The sequence below is a fragment of the Oncorhynchus mykiss genome, chromosome 5 (genome assembly GCF_057628025.1).
Source record: "Oncorhynchus mykiss isolate SJ-2025 chromosome 5, ASM5762802v1, whole genome shotgun sequence".
NCBI classification, from domain to species: Eukaryota; Metazoa; Chordata; class Actinopteri; order Salmoniformes; family Salmonidae; genus Oncorhynchus; species Oncorhynchus mykiss.
Genome location: NC_143026.1, coordinates 25252009 through 25270709, shown reverse-complemented (window position 1 = coordinate 25270709; position 18701 = coordinate 25252009). Strand labels below are relative to the sequence as shown.

Below are 18701 nucleotides of genomic sequence, written 5' to 3'. Positions count from 1 at the left end.
ACTGGCCACTTTAAGAAATGGAACACTTGTCACTTTGATAATGTTTACATATCTTGCATTACGCATCTCATATGGAAACTGTATTCTATATTATTCTACTGTATATTAGTCCATGCCGCTCTCACATCACTTGTCCATATATGTAAATACTTTTAATTCCATTCCTCACTTAGATTTGTGTGTATTGGGTATATGTTGTGAAATTGTGAGATATTACTTGTTAGATAGTACTGCACTGTCAGAGCTAAACTCAGCAAAAAAAGAAACGTCCCCTTTTCAGGACCCTGTCTTTCAAAGATAATTCGTAAAAATCCAAATAACTTCACAGATCTTCATTGTAAAGGGTTTAAACACTGTTTCCCATGCTTGTTCAATGAACCGTAAACAATTAATGAACAATGAACATCAATTAAACATGCACCTGTGGAATTCGCGTTTATCGTCGAAAGAATGAGCGTTACACCGAGTCCTGTACTCTGGAGTGGGATCGATTTGGAGGTGGAGGGTCCGTCATGGTCTGTGGTGGTGTGCCACTGCATCATCAGACTGAGCTTGCTGTCATTGCAGGCAATCTCAACGCTGTGCGTTAGAGGGAAGACATCCTCCTCCCTCATGTGGTACCCTTCCTGCAGGCTCATCCTGACATGACCCTCCAGCATGACAATGCCACCAGCCATACTGCTCGTTCAGTGCGTGATTTCCTGCAAGACAGGAATGTCAGTGTTCTGCCATGGCCAGTGAAGAGCCCTGATCTCAATCCCATTGAGCACATATGGGACCTGTTGATCGGAGGGTGAGGGCTAGGGCCATTCCCCACAGAAATGTTCAGGAACTTGCAGGTGCCTTGGTGGAAGAGTGGGGTAACATCTCACAGCAAGAAATGACAAATCTGGTGCAGTCCACGAGGAGGAGATGCACTGCAGTACTTAATTCAGCTGGTGGCCAACCAGATACCGACTGTTCCTTTGTTCATGGACACATTATTCCATTTCTGTTAGTCACATGTCTGTGGAACTTGTTCAGTTTATGTCTCAGTAGTTAAATCTTGTTATGTTCATACAAATATTTACACATGTTAAGTTTGCTGAAAATAAACGTAGTTGACATTGAGAGGACATTTATTTTTTTGCTGAGTTTAGAAGCACAAGCATATCGCTACACCCGCAATAACATCTGCTAAACACATGTATGTGACCAATTAAATTTGATTTGATGTCCCAGGTCACTCACATACCTCACACGAGAGCCGTAGGAACGTAAACTTTTTTTATTTATCAAAATGCTTTTTTGGGCAGAAATGCCTTCTCGAACATGTGAACTTTCATGTGCCTTAATAACAAACTGTAAATCTGTAAATATGAATAAAATTGTTAAATTACGAGCCTAGTTTGTTTAGCCACAGAAAGAGGCAGCAACCTTCCTGCTAGCCATGATTGAGATAATGAGTGGGCTGGACATGCCAAGAGATGAGTTTGGATTGGTCTGCCATATAGCACGATTCTGTCTTTTGAGCTGGTCAGTATGTATAGGTAATCCTGTCTAACGCTGCATTTATTTTTATATGCCCTGTAGTAATACTGCATAAATGTTGCTCTCCACTTTCTGGAGGACCGAGTTTTGAAATCACTGGAATTCGAGTATGATAGCTAAATAGATGGAGAAAACACCTGTCTCCAGATTACATCTTCAAACTAAGGGTAACCATGGCATCCGACAGGAGATGCGTCCCACCATGAATGATGTATACAGACGAATAAGATAGTCTAGCTAGCTACATTTTCAGATATTACATGTTTCTAATTTTGACAGAAAGTGATTTCATTTGAAGTTAAAGTGTACTGTTAGTGAGCTAACGTTAGCTGGCTGGCACACTAGCTAATGTTATGTGTATGATCCTATTATTTGTATCTCAGAGCCATTTGCTTGGCTAGGTATAGCCTAATGTTAGCTAGCTGACATTGAACCTGGTTGGTTAGCTTCCTGCAGATTCATGCAGGGTAGTAACGTCATGAGTTAGGATTATGGTTCATTGTTAACCTAGCTAGCTAGCTACATGTCTTAACAAAAGACTTAACTATGCAAGTAACCATTTCGGGTTTGTTCGTAAATTCAGTCTGGCCATCAACACCGATTTCAGAGCAGAATAACTGATTAATTTACGAACGCTCAACACCCATTGAATATGGCCAGTGTCATTAAATGTTGGTAAAAAAAGCGCAATTAAATTGTTGCCAGCAGCACAGTTAGTCACCAACGATCTGGATAACATGAAAACACCCTAACCAGCTCTGCTAGGGCGAGTAAAATGGTCTAAGTCTGGTGTTCTCTCATTTGTGTCTGGAAGTAGCTATTAAGCTAGCCAATGTTAGCCAGTTAGCTTGGGTGCTTGTGAGGTCAGAACATTAGAATCAACCCTACTCATCGGCCAGAGCGTCCAGTGTGCGCTCTGAATTTACAATCTGACAACACAGCTGCATTCACCAACGCTCTGGATAACATAACAGCCTAACCATCTCTGCTAGGGCGAGTAATGTTCAGTGAGCTGTTCTCTCATTTGTGTCTGTAAGTAGCTAGCAAGTTAGCTTAGGTGCTTGACTGCTGTTGTTAGTACAGAACACTCGGATCAAACATTAAAGAGATGGGTGGGGCTAAAGCTTAAAAGGGTGTTAACGATGGTGAGTGGGTGTAGACAAAGAAGGGCTCTCCAGTAGTAGTACCAAAACATTCAAGGCCATTTTCTCAAAAGTGAGTTTACAAGTTTATCAACTTTCAAAGCAGAATTATTTTCCCATTGTTCCTCAACTGTAGTGTATGATATACCATTTTCTAGTTCTGAGTCTCTACTTTAATCCAATATAAAAAACACAATTTCAAATTTTGCTACATAAGACTGATTTGAGCCAGTTGGTCACAAACGGTACAGTGAAGTGGTTACTTGCATAGTAGCCATATCAAAAACAGAAAGTGTCCAGATACAAATATTTTATCATTATTAGATTACGTTTACCCGACACACTTGTCTAAATTGATGGGTCATGTGAAGGAAATGCAATAACCGCCCCCCGGCCACATCTAGCTAAGTGGATGAGTCACTATTGTCTAGACATGTACACATGTTCATGAAATACAATAGATGGCCGTAATCACCTCCAGACACACCTGACTAATTTGATGGGTCATGAAATAATCCTGCCCAAAGTGGAGTCATTTGGTTAGACATGTAGCTAGCTTGGTAGTTAGATATCTAAACAATTAACCGGCATAATCCCAGCTCATACTACTACCAATACAAACATTTTCATAGCTTTAGCTACCTGCAGATTCATACTAAAGTTAACAAACTAGGTTCAACGTTAGCTAGCTAACATTAGGCTATAACTAGCAATACACATGGATTTCTGATTCTAATAATATTACTACACAGATCATACACGTAATGTTAGTTAGTGAACCAGCAAGCTAATGTTTGCCAACTAACTTTCACTAAAAACGACTTTCTGTCAAAATTAGAACCTTATATATGAAAATCTACTCTTACCTATATACATGGATGAACACTTCACGGCAGACTGGAATCATTTAACTTTGATTGTTTTGGTTGTAGCTACATCTTGTTAGGCCAGCGTTGTGTCAAGTCACGCCGGTTCACACTGACAGTGGCGTGTGCAGAAAATAGCCATAACCTTTTCCAAAATCTGTCGATAGCGCCTGCTAACTTCAGGGCATCAATGTTGTTGAGAAAAGTAGCAAAACTTTTGTAGTTCTCGATGGCTAAAGTTATATCTTTCCAAAACGGAGCAGTAGAAATGACTGTCAACACATACTGAACAGCTCACATTATAGACAGAAGAATGCTACATGGCAGACCAATCCAAACTCATCTCCCAGCATGTCCAGCCAATCCATTATCTCAGCCAATCATGGCTAGCAGGAAGGTACCTTGCTTTTTCCGTCGCTAAACCAATTGGACTCGTAATTTAACAATTGTATTCGGAATTATGGATGAAATACAAGTTTGTTATTAAGGCACATGAAATGTCACATGTTCCAGAAGGCATTTCTGCCAAAAAAACGCATTTTGATAAAAAATCAAAGTTTATATTCAAATGCCACACCTGTGAAGTAGTGACATGCAACATACACCTAGTTTCCTGAAAAGGGTCACAGATCTGCAACCACAAATGGAACCCTATTCCCTTTATAGCCCTATGGACCCTTGTTAAAAAATAATGCAATAGATATGGAATAGGGTGCAATTTGTAACGCAATCTAAAACTTAAGTAGAGAAATTTGACTAAACAGAGCGGCTAACCACATAGTCTTCTGGCCTAGTCAGCGTTCACATGCAGTTCTAAAACATCTTACAGTCGTGGCCAAAAGTTTTGAGAATGACACAAATATTAATTTTCACAAAGTCTGCTGCCTCTGTGTCTTTAGATATTTTTGTCAGATGTTACTCTGGAATACTGAAGTATAATTACAAGCATTTCATAGGTATCAAAGGCTTTTATTGACAATTACATGAAGTTGATGCAAAGAGTCAATATTTGCAGTGTTGACCCTTCTTTTTCAAAATCTCTGCAATCCGCCCTGGCATGCTGTCAATTAACTTCTGGGCCACACTGATGGCAGCCCATTTTTGCATAAGCAATGCTTTGAGTTTGTCAGAATTTGTGTTTTTTTTTATCTACCCGCCTCTTGAGAATTGACCACAAAATCTCAAAGGGATTAAGGTCTGGGGAGTTTCCTGGCCATGAGCCCAAAATATTGATGTTTTGTTCCCCCAGCCACTTAGTTATCACTTTTGCCTCATGGCAAGGTGCTCCATCATGCTGGAAAAGGCATTGTTTATCACCAAACTGTTCCTGGATGGTTGGGAGAAGTTGCTCTTGGAGGATGTGTTGGTACCATTCTTTATTCATGGCTGTGTTCTTAGGCAAAATTGTGAGTGAGCCCACTCCCTTGGCTGAGAAGCAACCCACACATGAATGGTCTCAGTATGCTTTACTGTTGTCATGACACAGGACTGATGGTACCGCTCACCTTGTCTTCTCCGGACAAGCTTTTTTCCGGATGCCCCAAACAATCGGAAAGGGGATTCATCAGAGAAAATGACTTTACCCTAGTCCTCAACAGTCCAATCCCTGTACCTTTTGCCTGATGTTTTTCCTAAAGAGAAGTGGCTTCTCTGCTGCCCTTCTTGACACCAGGCCATCCTCCAAAAGTCTTTGCCTCACTGTGCGTGCAGATACACTCACACCTGCCTGCTGCCATTCTTGAGGAAGCTCTGTACTGGTGGTGCCCCAATCCCACAGCTGAATCAACTTTAGGAGATGGTCCTGGCGCTTGCTGGACTTACTTGGGCGCCCTGAAGCCTTCTTCACAACAATTGAACCGCTCTCCTTGAAGTTTTTGATGATCCGATAAATGGTTGATTTAGGTGCAATCTTACTGGCAGCGATATCCTTGCCTGTGAAGCCCTTTTTGTGCAAAGCAATGATGACGGCACGTGTTTCCTTGCAGGTAACCATGGTTGACAGAGGAAGAACAATGATTCCAAGCACCACCCTCCTTTTGAAGCTTCCAGTCTGTTATTCAATCTCAATCAGCATGACAGAGTGATCTCCAGCCTTGTCCTCTTCAACACTCACACCTGTGTTAATGAGAGAATCACTGACATGATGTCAGCTGGTCCTTTTGTGGCAGGGCTGAAATGCAGTGGAAATGTTTTTGGGGGATTCTGTTCATTTGCGTGGCAAAGAGGGAATTCATCTGATCACTCTTCATAACATTCTGGTGTATATGCAAATTACCATCATACCAACTGAGGCAGCAGACTTTGTGAAAATTAATATTTGTGTCATTCTCAAAACTTTTGGCCATAACTGTACATTGCGGTCTTCATAGTGATTAGAGATTAAGCACTTCCCCCAATGGAGAGGGAGTCATTATGATTTTAAAGATTGCTGAATGAAATCCCCCTATTTAATGGTCTTATTGTATTTAAACTGTAATCAAAATCCATTAACTAAGTCGCTTGTCAGAAAGCACTTAAACCCGTGATTACATGATCACTGGCATCCATATGAAGCTTTTAGACAGACAGGCACAGGTCTTGGTAGGACCTAAGAGGGGGCTCAAACTGAAATCTCTGACATTGTACGAGTATGACAAGACTAGCTGATACCAAGTGCACTTGAAAATTCTCTATAAGAAATGATCTACCTACTATTTGAATGTTGATCGATTACTTGAAAACAGTAATTTTTCTGGTGATGCTCCCCTAGGTTATTCTGCTTAAATTATGATAGCGGTGCACAACTCAGGCCCTTAGGTTCCACAGTCCTGTTGGATTTTGTCTCTCCCTGGTACTTCTGAATGGCTGTATTGTGGACACACCTAGTTAGCTAGGTACAAATCAGTGTCAGAAAAATGTATCTGCAGGATTGCAGCCCTCACTGGACTAGAGCTGTGGACCCCTCTCTTATGACCTCCATATTTCTGTTTAGCTGTCTCAGTTAATATCTCTCCAAACACATCTCTATCAAACAGGTATGACCTTCAACTGACAGTCAGTCTGGTTTCAGACTGACACCCTTCAAATCACATCACATTATTGGTTTCCATTTTGTCTTGATCCACACTGTGGTCCTGTTTGTCTGCTGTGCAATGCATGCTGGGAGCGGCCCGCAGAGAGGACTCTTTGAGCCGAGAACACACATGTGCAGACACACACTCACACACGCACATACACACACACTGAGGATAGAACACACTACCATCAGAATGTCTGCATAATTGACTGTTCATACCCCACGATGGGCCGGTTTGGAACCATCTGTGAAATTGGGCTTATATAGCAGGCAGGGAGAATAGAGATATCATAGACGGAGCTGCTTTCCCCTTTGGAGAGCTGCCCTGAAATAGCTTTGAAGACTGTGCTTTCTAAGATAACCAGCAGAGCTTCCTTATTACGCATTAATGGTCCAATACAGTCTCACATAGTTTTGTGTAGGCCTACAGTCTGTTGCTGTTGGACAGTAAGCCTTTAATGTTCCTGTTAGTTGAATTCAGTACAAAAAATAAATCAATTAATTACCAACCATATCCCTACCATTCATGATTATGGATTGAATCACAGCTTGAGAAATGCATAGAGAAATTGAGGTTTGAAGTGAATTATACACACAGATATAAAAACAAGGTGTGTGTGTACCTCAAGCTAAGATTGAGTCTTTTCAATACCAGGATCCAGCTGACAAATTGCAACACACCTTTTTGTGGAAAAAGGAGGATAATGTATTTCTCAAAGAACAATTTTTACCCCCTCTCTATTTATACCTGTGTTCTCTGTTTGTCTGTTGCCAGTTCGTCTTGTTTGTTCATGTCTCAGCTCCTGCTTTTTCCAGTCTCTCTTTTCTCGCCCTCCTGGTTTTGACCCTTGCCTGACCCTGACCCTGAGCCTGCCTGCGACCTGTGCCTTTGCCCCCCTCTGGATTACTGACCTCTGCCTTACCCTGACCCTGAGCCTGCCTGCCGCCCGCTATCGTTGCCCCACCTCTGTTTTTTTTACCCCTGCCTACCTATTGCCTGTCCCTGTTGGAATATTAAACAATTGTTTATTCGACGTGGTCTGTATCTGGGTCTTACCTTCATACTTGATAGTATTTATAATGCCCTTTTAATATCAGCTGATGTCACAAAGTGCTATACAGAAACCCAGCCTAAAACCCCAAACAGCAAGCAATGCAGATGTAGAAGCACTGTGGCTAGGAAAAACTCCCTAGAAAGGCAGAAACCTAGGAATAAACCTAGAGAGGAACCCGGCTCTGAGGGGTGGCCAGTCCTCTTTTGGCTGTGCCGGGTGGAGATTATAACAGTACACGGCCAAGATGTTCAAATGTTCATAGATGACCATCAGGGTTGAATAATAATAATCAGAGTGGTTGAAAGGGTGCAACAGGTCAGTCAACCTGTCAGTTGGATTTTCATAGCTGGGCATTCAGAGTTCGAGACAGCAGGTGCGGTAGAGAGAAAGAGTCGAAAACAGCAGGTCCGGGACAAGGTAGCACGTCTGGTGAAGTGATCGGGTTCCTTAGCCGCAGGCAGAACAGTTGAAACTGGAGTAGCAACATGACCAGGTGGACTGGGGACAGCAAGGAGTCATCAGGCCAGGTAGGCCTGAGGCAATGGTGCTAGGGCTCAGGTCCTCTGGGAGGGGAGGGAGAGAGGGAGAATTAGAGGGAGTACTGTGCCTTGCAAATGTACACCCCCTTGGTGTTTTTCCTATTTAATTGAAATAGATTTGGATTTGGATTTCATGTAATGGACAAAATAGTCCAAATTGGTGAAGTGAAATGAAAAAAATGACTTGTTTCAAAAAATCCCCCCCCAAAAAAGACAGAAAAGTGGTGCGTGCATGTGTATTCACCCCCTTTGCTATGAAGCCCCTAAATAAGATCTGGTGCAACCATTTACCTTCAGAAGTCACATAATTAGTTAAAAAAAGTCCACATGTGGGCAATCTAAGTGTCACATGATCTGACACATGATCTCAGTACATATACACCTGTTCTGAAAGGCCCCAGAGTCTGCAACACCACTTAGCAAGGGGCACCACCAAGCAAGCGGCACTATGAAGACCAAGGAGCTCTCCAGGGTTGGGTTATAAAAAAGTATCAGAAACTTTGAGCATCCCACGGAGCACCATTAAAGCCATTATTAAAAATGGAAAGAATATGGTACCACAACAAACCGGCCAAGAGAAGGCCGCCCACCAAAACTCACGGACCAGGCATGGAGGGCATTAATCAGAGAGGCAACAAAGAGACCAAAGATAACCCTGAAGGAGCTGCAATACTCCACAGCAGAGATTGGAATATTTGTCCATTGGACCACTTTAAGCCGTACACTCCACAGAGCTGGGTTTTACGGAAAAGTGTCCAGAAAAAAATCATTGCATAAAGAAAAAATAAGCAAACATGTTTGGTGTTCGCCAAAAGGCATGTGGGAGACTCCCCAAACATATAGAAGAAGGTACTCTGGTCAGCTGAGACTAAAATTGAGCTTTTTGGCTATCAAGGAAAACGCGCAGACCCAAAAGCGCAGACCCAACATCTCTAATCACCCCAAGAACACTATCCCCACAGTGAAGCATGGTGGTGGCAGCATCATGCTGTGGGGATGTTTTACATCGGCAGGGGCTGGGAAACTGGTCAGAATTGAAGGAATGATGGATGGCCCTAAATACAGGGAAATTCTTGAGGGAAACCTGTTTCAGTCTTCCAGAGATTTGAGACTGGGACGGAGGTTCACCTTCCAGCAGGACAATGACCCTAAGCATACTGCTAAAGCAACATTTGAGTGGTTTAAGGGGAAACATTTAAATGTCTTGGAATGGCCTAGTCAAAGCCCAGACCTCAATCCAATTGAGAATCTGTGGTATGACTTAAAGATTGCTGTACACCAGCGGAACCCATCCAACTTGAAGGAACTGGAGCAGTTTTGCCTTGAAGAATGGGAAAAAATCCCAGTGGCTAGATGTGCCAAGCTTATAGAGACATATCCCATGAGACTTGCAGCTGTAATTGCTGCAAAAGGTGGCTCTACAAAGTATTGTCTTTGGGGGGGTGAATAGTTATGCACGCTCAAATGTTCATTTTTTTTTGTCTTATTTCTTCTTTGTTTCACTATAGAAAATATTTTGCATCTTCAAAGTGGTAGGCATGTTGTGTAAATTAAATGATACAACCCCCCCCAAAATATATTTTAATTCCAGGATGTAAGGCAACAAAATAGGAAAAATGCCAAGGAGGGTGAATACTTTCGCACAGGACATACATAAATTCACAGGACACCGGATAAAACAGGAGAATAACCAAGATATAACAGACTGACCCTAGCTCCCCGACACAAACTATTGCAGCATAGATACAGGAGGCTGAGACTGTGGCCCCGTCTGATGATACTACTGGACAGGGCCAACCAGGCAGTATATAATCCCACCCACTTTGTCAAAGCACAGCCCCCACACCACTAGAGGGATATCCACAAACCACCAATTTACTACCCTAGACAAGACTGAGTATAGCCCACGAAGATCTCCTCTTCGGCACGATCCCGAGAGCGCGCCAACACAGACAGGAAAATCACGTCAGTGACTCAATCCAGTGACGCACCCCTCCTAGGGACGGCATGGAAGAGCACCAGTAAGCCAATGACATTGGAGACAACATGCGCCAGCATCCCTGTGGAACACTTTCGACACCTTGTACAGTCCATACACCGACGAATTGAGTCTGATCTCAGGGCAAAAGGGGGGGTGGGTGGAACTCAATATTAGGTAGGTGTTCCTAATGTTTGGTATACAAAGTGTACCATTTAGTCTCACTTTGGGTTGATAATTTGTATAAATGGATTAAGGCATTAGCAGAACTGAGTGAGTTTAAGAGGATCAATAACGATCCCTATCACAATGGCATCATCCCGCATCATTTGTCCTCCAGTTGCCCCACTAAAGTAGATTATCTGACTGATAGTCAAAATTATGATAATGAAGTTCTTTATATAGATTTGTCAGGCTTCAGATGTCAATCTGATGACAGTGTATGGGTGGAAATGAAACAGTAATCTGAGTAATCTGACAGACACTCCACTCTCTGTTGACCTCTTCATCTATTTGGGACTGATAATCTCTTATCGCCTGGATATTTAATCTCCCGTGTTTTCCATCTCGCCAAGTCTCATGATTACGTCATGTGACACTCTGTTTTGATAATTTTAGCTATACATTTCTTATAATCTGAGTGATAATTTGGATTATAATATGGATGATGTCATCTCTGATGATCATCTGTGATGGGCTCCTGAGTGGCGCAGCGGTATAAGGCACTGCATCTCAGTGCTTGAGGCGTCACTACAGACACCCTGTTTCAAATCCAGGCTGTATCACAACCAGCCGTGATTGGGAGTCCCATAGCGCGGTGCACACCGTCGTCTGGGTTTGGCTGGTGTAGGCTGTCATTATAAATAAGAATTTGTTCTTAACTGACTTGCCTAGTTAAATAAAGGTTAAATAAATAAATAAAATAAAATTTTAATCTGGGATTATAATCTGTGTGTCCCTGCAGGGTTGAAGATCCGGGAGGTGATGATCAACGTGTCTCGTCAGCAGGTGGAGGATTTCCACGGCCCCGAGGACTACTGGTGTCTGTGTGTGGCCTGGAGCCACCTGGGCACCTCCAAGAGCCGCAAGGCAACCGTACGCATCGCCTGTGAGTAGCAGAACCATACCAGCAGAGAGAGAGGGAGAGAGAGAAAGAGAGAGGGGGGGGTAGTGAGTCAGGGAAGATTAGTAGATGAGAGAGATAGAGAGTGAGTAGGGGAATGACTGATTGAAAGAGAAAGAGAGAGGAAGTAAGCGGATGGAAATATATATATTTGGAGTCAAAGAAACATAAAATGAATCCTATTGCCTAAAAGAGAGTGCTGTTTGATTTAATCCCAGAAACTCTGATGAATTGAATCCTGTCTTCGTTTGTCCCTCCCCTCTCCCTCTCCCAGACCTGAGGAAGAACTTTGAGCAGGACCCCCAGGGGAGGGAGGTGCCCATTAAAGGCATGATTGTGCTGCACTGCCGTCCACCAGAGGGAGTGCCTGTCGCTGAGGTAAGACCTGCATGTTTCAACTCACAGTATACACCGATTTTCATAATAATTTGCTTATGACAAGTCGTATAATGCACTATAACAGCCTCAAGTTGTTTTCTTGCCCACAATAATTAATCGGTTACAGTTATTTGTTCAGAGTATGATTACTACTACAGTATCCAATATATCTACATTTCTCTTTAGAGTTGAGAGTGGCAGATTCTCCCCAGTGGAACTGCTTCCACTACAAGCCCCATTCCCTTCAGCATTTGAGTGACTGGCTTTTGTTATGTGTGTTTACCCCCGAGTGGAGATGTAGAGATGGTGATATAAGCTTGTTGTATACTTGAGGCAATACGTATCTCCTTGCGTCCACACGTTATAAAGTGGAGGTTGAAAAGTTATGACTTACTTAGGTGCCATGGATATATTCTCTGTGTTGGTGCTCCTCTCTGGTCTCATGTCACTTTCATCTTCAGGGTGAATAAGGAAGTAGGTTTTCACTGGCTGGTTTACTTTCAGTGGTATGAGAGGTGTGTGTGTGTGCGTGTGCGCGTGCGTGAGGGTATATTTGTGTACATTTGTGTGTGTGTGCAAGTGGTTTGTGTGTCATAGTGTTTCTGAGTGTCCTTTCTGTCAGAGAGAGTGTATGTCGAACCGTGTGTCTTATACATATGGATGTGTATTGCATTGCCTTGGATTGGAGTGTGTGTGTGTTTGCACCTGTGTGTGTGTGTGCTTACGCCTGTGTGTCTATGTAATGAATGATTCAACCCACACAAATGGTCCTGAGCTGTAGTGCTGGTCACCCTCCATGCATTGTGGTCATCAAGTAGGCAAGTCCTCATGCATTTATGAATGTGACTCCAGCTATGGAAGAGATTGGTTAAATAATACGTAGTAGAAATTCATCTGTTTCTCCAACATGGCTCTCATGCAAGAAAATGCTCATGTCTGCAGACGGAAAGCAACCCTATGAACATCTCCATGTGAATCTGGGGCATTAGTATCACTTAACTCCCTCTCTAACCAAATGTCATGTCATGGACTTTACCACCCCCTGTTGAGAATGTAGCTCTGAAGACATTTTGGCTCAGAGGGAGGTTCAGAAACTGTTTAGAGTTGAAGCAAATGAGGCCGTGGATGCAATCTGATTAGCCGAACTACTGTGTGTGTTTGGCTGTCGAGACTTCGTTTACTTTGGTCATGCTGTTCATTTGAATGCTGTTTCACATTTTGCTGCAATTTGCATAGTACTGTGAGTTCATGTAAACACATTATTGCTACTGAGCTAATACAAGCACTGCACATTTGAATCAACATTTAATAACTTGCCAACAGTTCACCCTCATTTATCTATGCATATGTAATGGGTGTGATTTTCCAATACATAAAAAGCAACGCACTACAAATCATCATAGCCACATCTCTCCGAGCAAGCACATTTGGTTCCCTGGATGTTGTGGGAACGTATGTTTTTGGTTTCACATTGGTTGCGGGAACAAAGCCAAACAAAACGAAACATTTTTTAAATGTTCTGAGAACAGAAGTGAACATTTCACCTGAACATTTTAGAACCAAAATCATAGGTCATTTGGAGGTTTTAGAATAACTTCCTTAAAACTTCAACTGAATGTTTCAATAAGACTTTTAATAACATGGCTAGCTTATTTTGGATTAACTTTTTAACTGAAAGCACAGCTAGGACACATAGAAGTTAATTTCCTTAGGCATTAATTAGGAAAACACTTTTTTTTATTATTGGGAAACGGCATCAGTGAGATTTGAACCTATAATATATCCATGGAATTAGTCCACTGCACCAACAGGATGGAGCTAGCATACCGTGCTTTTTTACGCATACAAAGCTGTTAATTTTTGTCTATTCAAACAGACCCCTGTCGTGACGTTGTATTAGTTAATGTGACGACTGTTGCTCATCTAATGATTAAAGGTTTCTAATTGCGTGATTATATGAATCAAGCAATTATTAACTCATTAACCTGGGTCACCATGGGAAAATTAGTTTTTATTGAGTTTCTATTTCCCAAATTAATTAATTTGAAGAATATCAGAATATCGATTTTACAACCGTCGGTCGCTAATTCATCCGTTTCCTCTACAACCTCATTCTGAACGTCGCATAATCCAGGAATCTGCACGGACCAGAGTCCCACCAATGAGTTCGTACCACACCAATCTTAGTTGATTATTTATTTACTGGAAAGCTAAAATGATGATAAAAGATACACAGTCTAGGCTATTGATTAGAACGGGCAAACACACTATGGCGCATGTTACCCAAAATGGGGATTTAAAAGAGAGAGAGAAAGAGAAAGTACACAAGAGAAATATACATTTGGGTGCATTTGTCAGCTATGCTTATTTTAACCCTAGCTTTGCCCCGAACTGCCGCTCTTATGGGTCAGAATATAATGATGTAAATACGTGTGGGAGGTCACAGATGGGAAGCTCCGCGTGGGTCGTTTAGGCTTCTCAATGACACACTTCTCCAGCGTAACTCTCTTGTTGTCCTCACGATGTCAGTGTCCTTTTGACTTAGTGGTCTGATTCCTCGCCCTTGCTCTGGAAGGGGTCTTCTAAAGACAGACAGCTCTGTAGCTCAGAGCTCACAGCGTAGGAATGAAACAGTGTAGATACCACGATTCGATGGAGAGTGGAGGCTAGGTGGTCCGGCTTGAATTCACCTGCTTAGACACAGCTACTCATCAGTACCATGGGTAGAAAAAATATTTATTTGTCTTCAACCTTGTGTTGAGTTTAGGGTTCGTTGACTTTTTAGACCTTGGCAGCAGCTCGGTTACTCATGTTAATGTTAATTCTTAACTCACATCTCTTATACCCTCGGGTCAGAAGTGGGTGTAACCGCCTTTAGGGCAATTCTCTGGGCGTACCAAGTTAAGAGGCAAGGTCTAGATTTTACTCAAATCCAATTTTAGACAACTAACTTCACATTTCATCTTTACCAAAACATTCTCTTTGATTTGGACATTTTCCACACAACGTACAATGTATAAACATCAAGCATATACTGGGAAGACTCTTAAAGTTACAATGTTATAATAACATTGTAACTAATAACGTAATAACGTAATCTATTAACCTTTAATAACAAAACAAAAATGACATACATTTTCAGATTCCATCTATCGTCATGACCACCATTGTGGCTGAGGCTGACGGAAACCATTGTTCCAAAGTCCCTTTATTGCATGTATAATGTTCTGAGGCTGGTTCTCCATAGTGAGAGGACAAAGGAATTTTGTCTGTGGCCTGAGATTTACCATGGGCGTGAGGGGTCATAAAATCCCCACATCTTCAGACCCCTAGATCTCTCCTCCTCTGTTGGGGGTGAGAGATAATCTGCAGGGTTGTGGTCTCCTGTAACCTGACCTGATCAGGACAGTCATGACACACCATTTCAAAGGAAACAAGCACTCATTAAGATCAGGTGTGGCCAATTAGTGGGCACGGCCAACACACCTGAACACACCAAAATAGAGGAAAGAGAGAGTTTTGTAGATGCTCGAAATGGAATGTATGTTTTAAAATAATGTTCTTAGAACATTCTCTGAGCCATTGCCACCTCTCCCGGGTGGCGCAGGGGTCTGAGGCACTGCATCTCAGTGCTAGAGGCTTCAATACAGACCCTGGTTCGATTCCAGGCTATTTCACACCTGGCCGTGATTGGCAGACACATAGGGCAGCGCAAAATTGGCCCAGCATCGTCCGGGTTAAGGTTTGGCTGGGGTAGGCCGTCATTGTAAATAAGAATTTTCTTCACGTTCTGAGAACAGAATGTATGTTTTTAAATACAATTCTTACCACTTTTTCTGAAAGTTACTAAAGTTTTCTTGTGTTTTTATGGAAACTTTTCTTAACAATTTGAGAATATGACTTAAAATAGAACCATAAGGAAACCTGTAGTAAGCGTTATGCTTGGAACAATTTGAGAACATGACTTTAAATAGAACCATGAGGAAACCTGTAGGAAACATGCTGAAGTACTGAGAATCCAAAAGAAGAACATTGTTTCTTGACGTTCTCTGAACTTTGAGAACATTCCCAATGTCAAACCAGTCGGAGAACGTTCCTAGAACATTATCAAAGTTGAAATGAAGTGTAACCATGTTTGAACTTTTATGAACCGTTCTGTTAAAGTAATGAAATACCAAGAAAATCTATTTTTTGTCAAGTTCCTTAAATGTGCCGAGAATGTTCCAAAACCAAGCAACTGTCCTGCACCATTCCCAGAAGGTTGTTGGAAGGTTGTATGCAAAATAACCATAGGACAACCATGCTCTCACCAAGATCTAAGAAACATATGGTTCTCAGAACGTTATGTGCTAGCTGGGTTGTTTCTTTAGTCCATTCCCTCAAAGGAAATACCAACTGAGGGAGACGCCAGAGTCGAGTGGCTCCACTGTTTATTTTTTTAACCATCAGAGAGTGGGATATGTGAACTGGGCTGCTGTGTGCATGTTTCCATGCCAGTGAACAGCAGACAATGTCACTCCATCTGGCTCAGTAGGAATGAAGCCAAAATGGCATCCGGATAAAGGTCCGTGGCTGCTTGTGTCCAGGAGTACAGCAGGTGGGGTCTGCGACTGGAGCTGACACATCTGAACTAGATCCTAGATGGCTCAATCTACAGTGCCTTCGGAAAGTATTTGACGTTTTCCATATTTTGTTACGTTACACCCGTATTCCAAAATGTTTTAAATACTTTTTTTCCTTAGCAATTTACACACAATACCCCAAAATGACAAAGCAAAAACGTTTTTTTTAATTTTAGTATTCAGACCCTTTGCTATAAGACTCGAAATGTAGCTCAGGTGCATCCTGTTTCCATTGAACATCCTTGAGGTGTTTCTACAACTTGATTGGAGTCCACCTGTGGTTAATTCAATTGATTGGACATGATATTGAAAGGCACACACTTGTCTATATAAGGTCCCACAGTTGACAGTGCATGTGTCGAGGCACAGATCTGGGGAAGGGTACCAAAACATTTCTGCAGCAATGAAGGTCTCCAAGAACACAATGGCCTCCATTATTCTTAAATTGAAGAAGTTTGGAACCACCAATACTCTTCCTAGAGCTAGAAGCCCGGCCAAACTGAGCAATCGGGAATTGGTCAGGGAGGTGACCAAGAACCTGATGGTCACTCTGACAGAGTTCCTCTGTGGAGATGGGAGAACCTTCCAGACGGACAACCATCTCTGCAGCACTCCACCAATCAGGCCTTTATGGTAGAGTGTCCAGACGGAAACCAATCCTCAGTAAAAGGCACGTGACAGCCCGCTTGGAGTTTGCCAAAAGGCACCTAAAGACTCTCACACCATGAGAAACAAGATTCTCTGGTCTGATGAAACCAAGATTTAACTATTTGGCCTAAATGCCAAGCGTCACGCCTGGAGGAAACCTGGCACCATCCCTACGGTGAAGCATGGTGGTAGCAGCATCATGCTCTGGGGATGTTTTTCAGTGGCAGGGACTGGGAGACTAGTCACGATCGAGGCAAAGATGAATGGAGCAAGGTACAGAGAGAACCTTGATGAAAACCTGCTCAGGACCTCAGAGTGGGGTGAAGGTTCACCTTCCTACAGGACAACCACCCTAAGCACACAGCCAAGACAACGCAGGAGTGGCTTCGGGACAAGTCTCTGCATGTCCTTGACTGGCCCAGCCAGAGCCCGGACTTGAACCCGATCGAACATCTCTGGAGAGACCTGAAAATCGCCATGCAGTGACGCTCCCCATCCAACCTGACAGAGTTTGAGAGGATCTGCAGAGAAGAATGGGAGAAACTCCACAAATACAGGTGTGCCAAGCTTGTCGCGTCATACCCAAGAAGACTCGCTGCTAAAGGTGCTTCAACAAATTACTGAGTAAAGGGTCTGAATACATATGTAAATGTGATATTTCTATTTAAAAAATATAGAAATGTACAAACATTTCTACAAATTTATTTTTGCTTTGTCATTATGGGGTATTGTGTGTAGATTGATGAGGGGGGGGGAAACTATTGAATCCATTTAAGAATAACATGCTGTCCACACCACTCGCGTTACGTGCGCGAGCGTTGCAAAATAAATGTACACATAAATGTTATTCAATCATTGCATCCAAACTGCTCACGTGCGTCAACGAGCGTCTGCGTAGCCAGGCACAAAAACAGCACTTGGTTCTATTTGTGATGCTTTATGTGCTGCAGGTCCCACCTCCCCCATCTCCTCATTCGTTTTTAGGAGCATATGGGTGATTGAAAGATTAACTGAGGTCAATACTCCAGTCCAGTTGGTGGTATTAATGCACCTTAAAGTTGGTTGCCAACCGCCATATGAAGTCCAAAGAAGAAGAAGAAGCTTGAAGGAGGAGAGATTACTAGAAACTAACTCGGTTGACCCTTTTATCTGTGGATTAATTGTCAGAGTAGAGGAACTTGTACATTTAATGTAAAATAACAACCCAAGGTTTATATCCCAGGACAAATTAGCTAGCAACAGCAAGCTAGCTAGCTAAATTGCCATGAATGTTTAATGCTTTCCAACCTGTCCCCAAATTAATATAGTTGATTCAGGGCTTGTTTTGATATTTCAACCTGCATGTCCTATCGCATCTGGTGTGGATGGACAAAATCAACATGCGAGCGATGGCGCACGCGGATGTAACAGAATGTGGAAAAAGTCAAGGGGTCTGAATACACCATGCTGTTCTGTGGCAAAGTGAAAAGCACGTAGCTAAAGCTACAATGGGTTCCTACTGTATTAGAGCCTAGATGATTCCTTTGTTCACCTGGTTGCATGATAGATCCGGGAGAAAATAAAATACTTTTGTCATGTTTAAGTCGTTTTAATGAGAACGATTAAAGGGAACTCGTGTTGCAAATGTAACGCAACAGGAAGTGAAGGATCATCTACGGTGAATTATGAAAGTAGCATAATGAAAACACAATTAGAGTATGAGCCGCAATGAAAGGCCCATATTAACTGTCAAGAAGACGATCACACAGATTACTCAGTGCAATAA

At 42.4% G+C, this 18701-nt stretch overlaps 1 protein-coding gene across 10 annotated transcripts in view; it reads left to right on the top strand.

The window, feature by feature from the left end:
• Positions 1-18701, top strand: part of LOC110522839 (netrin receptor UNC5D) — a 301148-nt gene that overhangs the window by 241831 nt on the left and 40616 nt on the right. For all 10 annotated transcript variants that reach the window (XM_090234311.1, XM_036977117.2, XM_090234316.1 and 7 more), the window contains exons 3-4: positions 11130-11273; positions 11563-11666. In XM_090234311.1, the coding sequence (XP_090090437.1) occupies positions 11130-11273; positions 11563-11666 (248 nt within the window). The remainder of the gene's footprint in view (positions 1-11129; positions 11274-11562; positions 11667-18701) is intronic.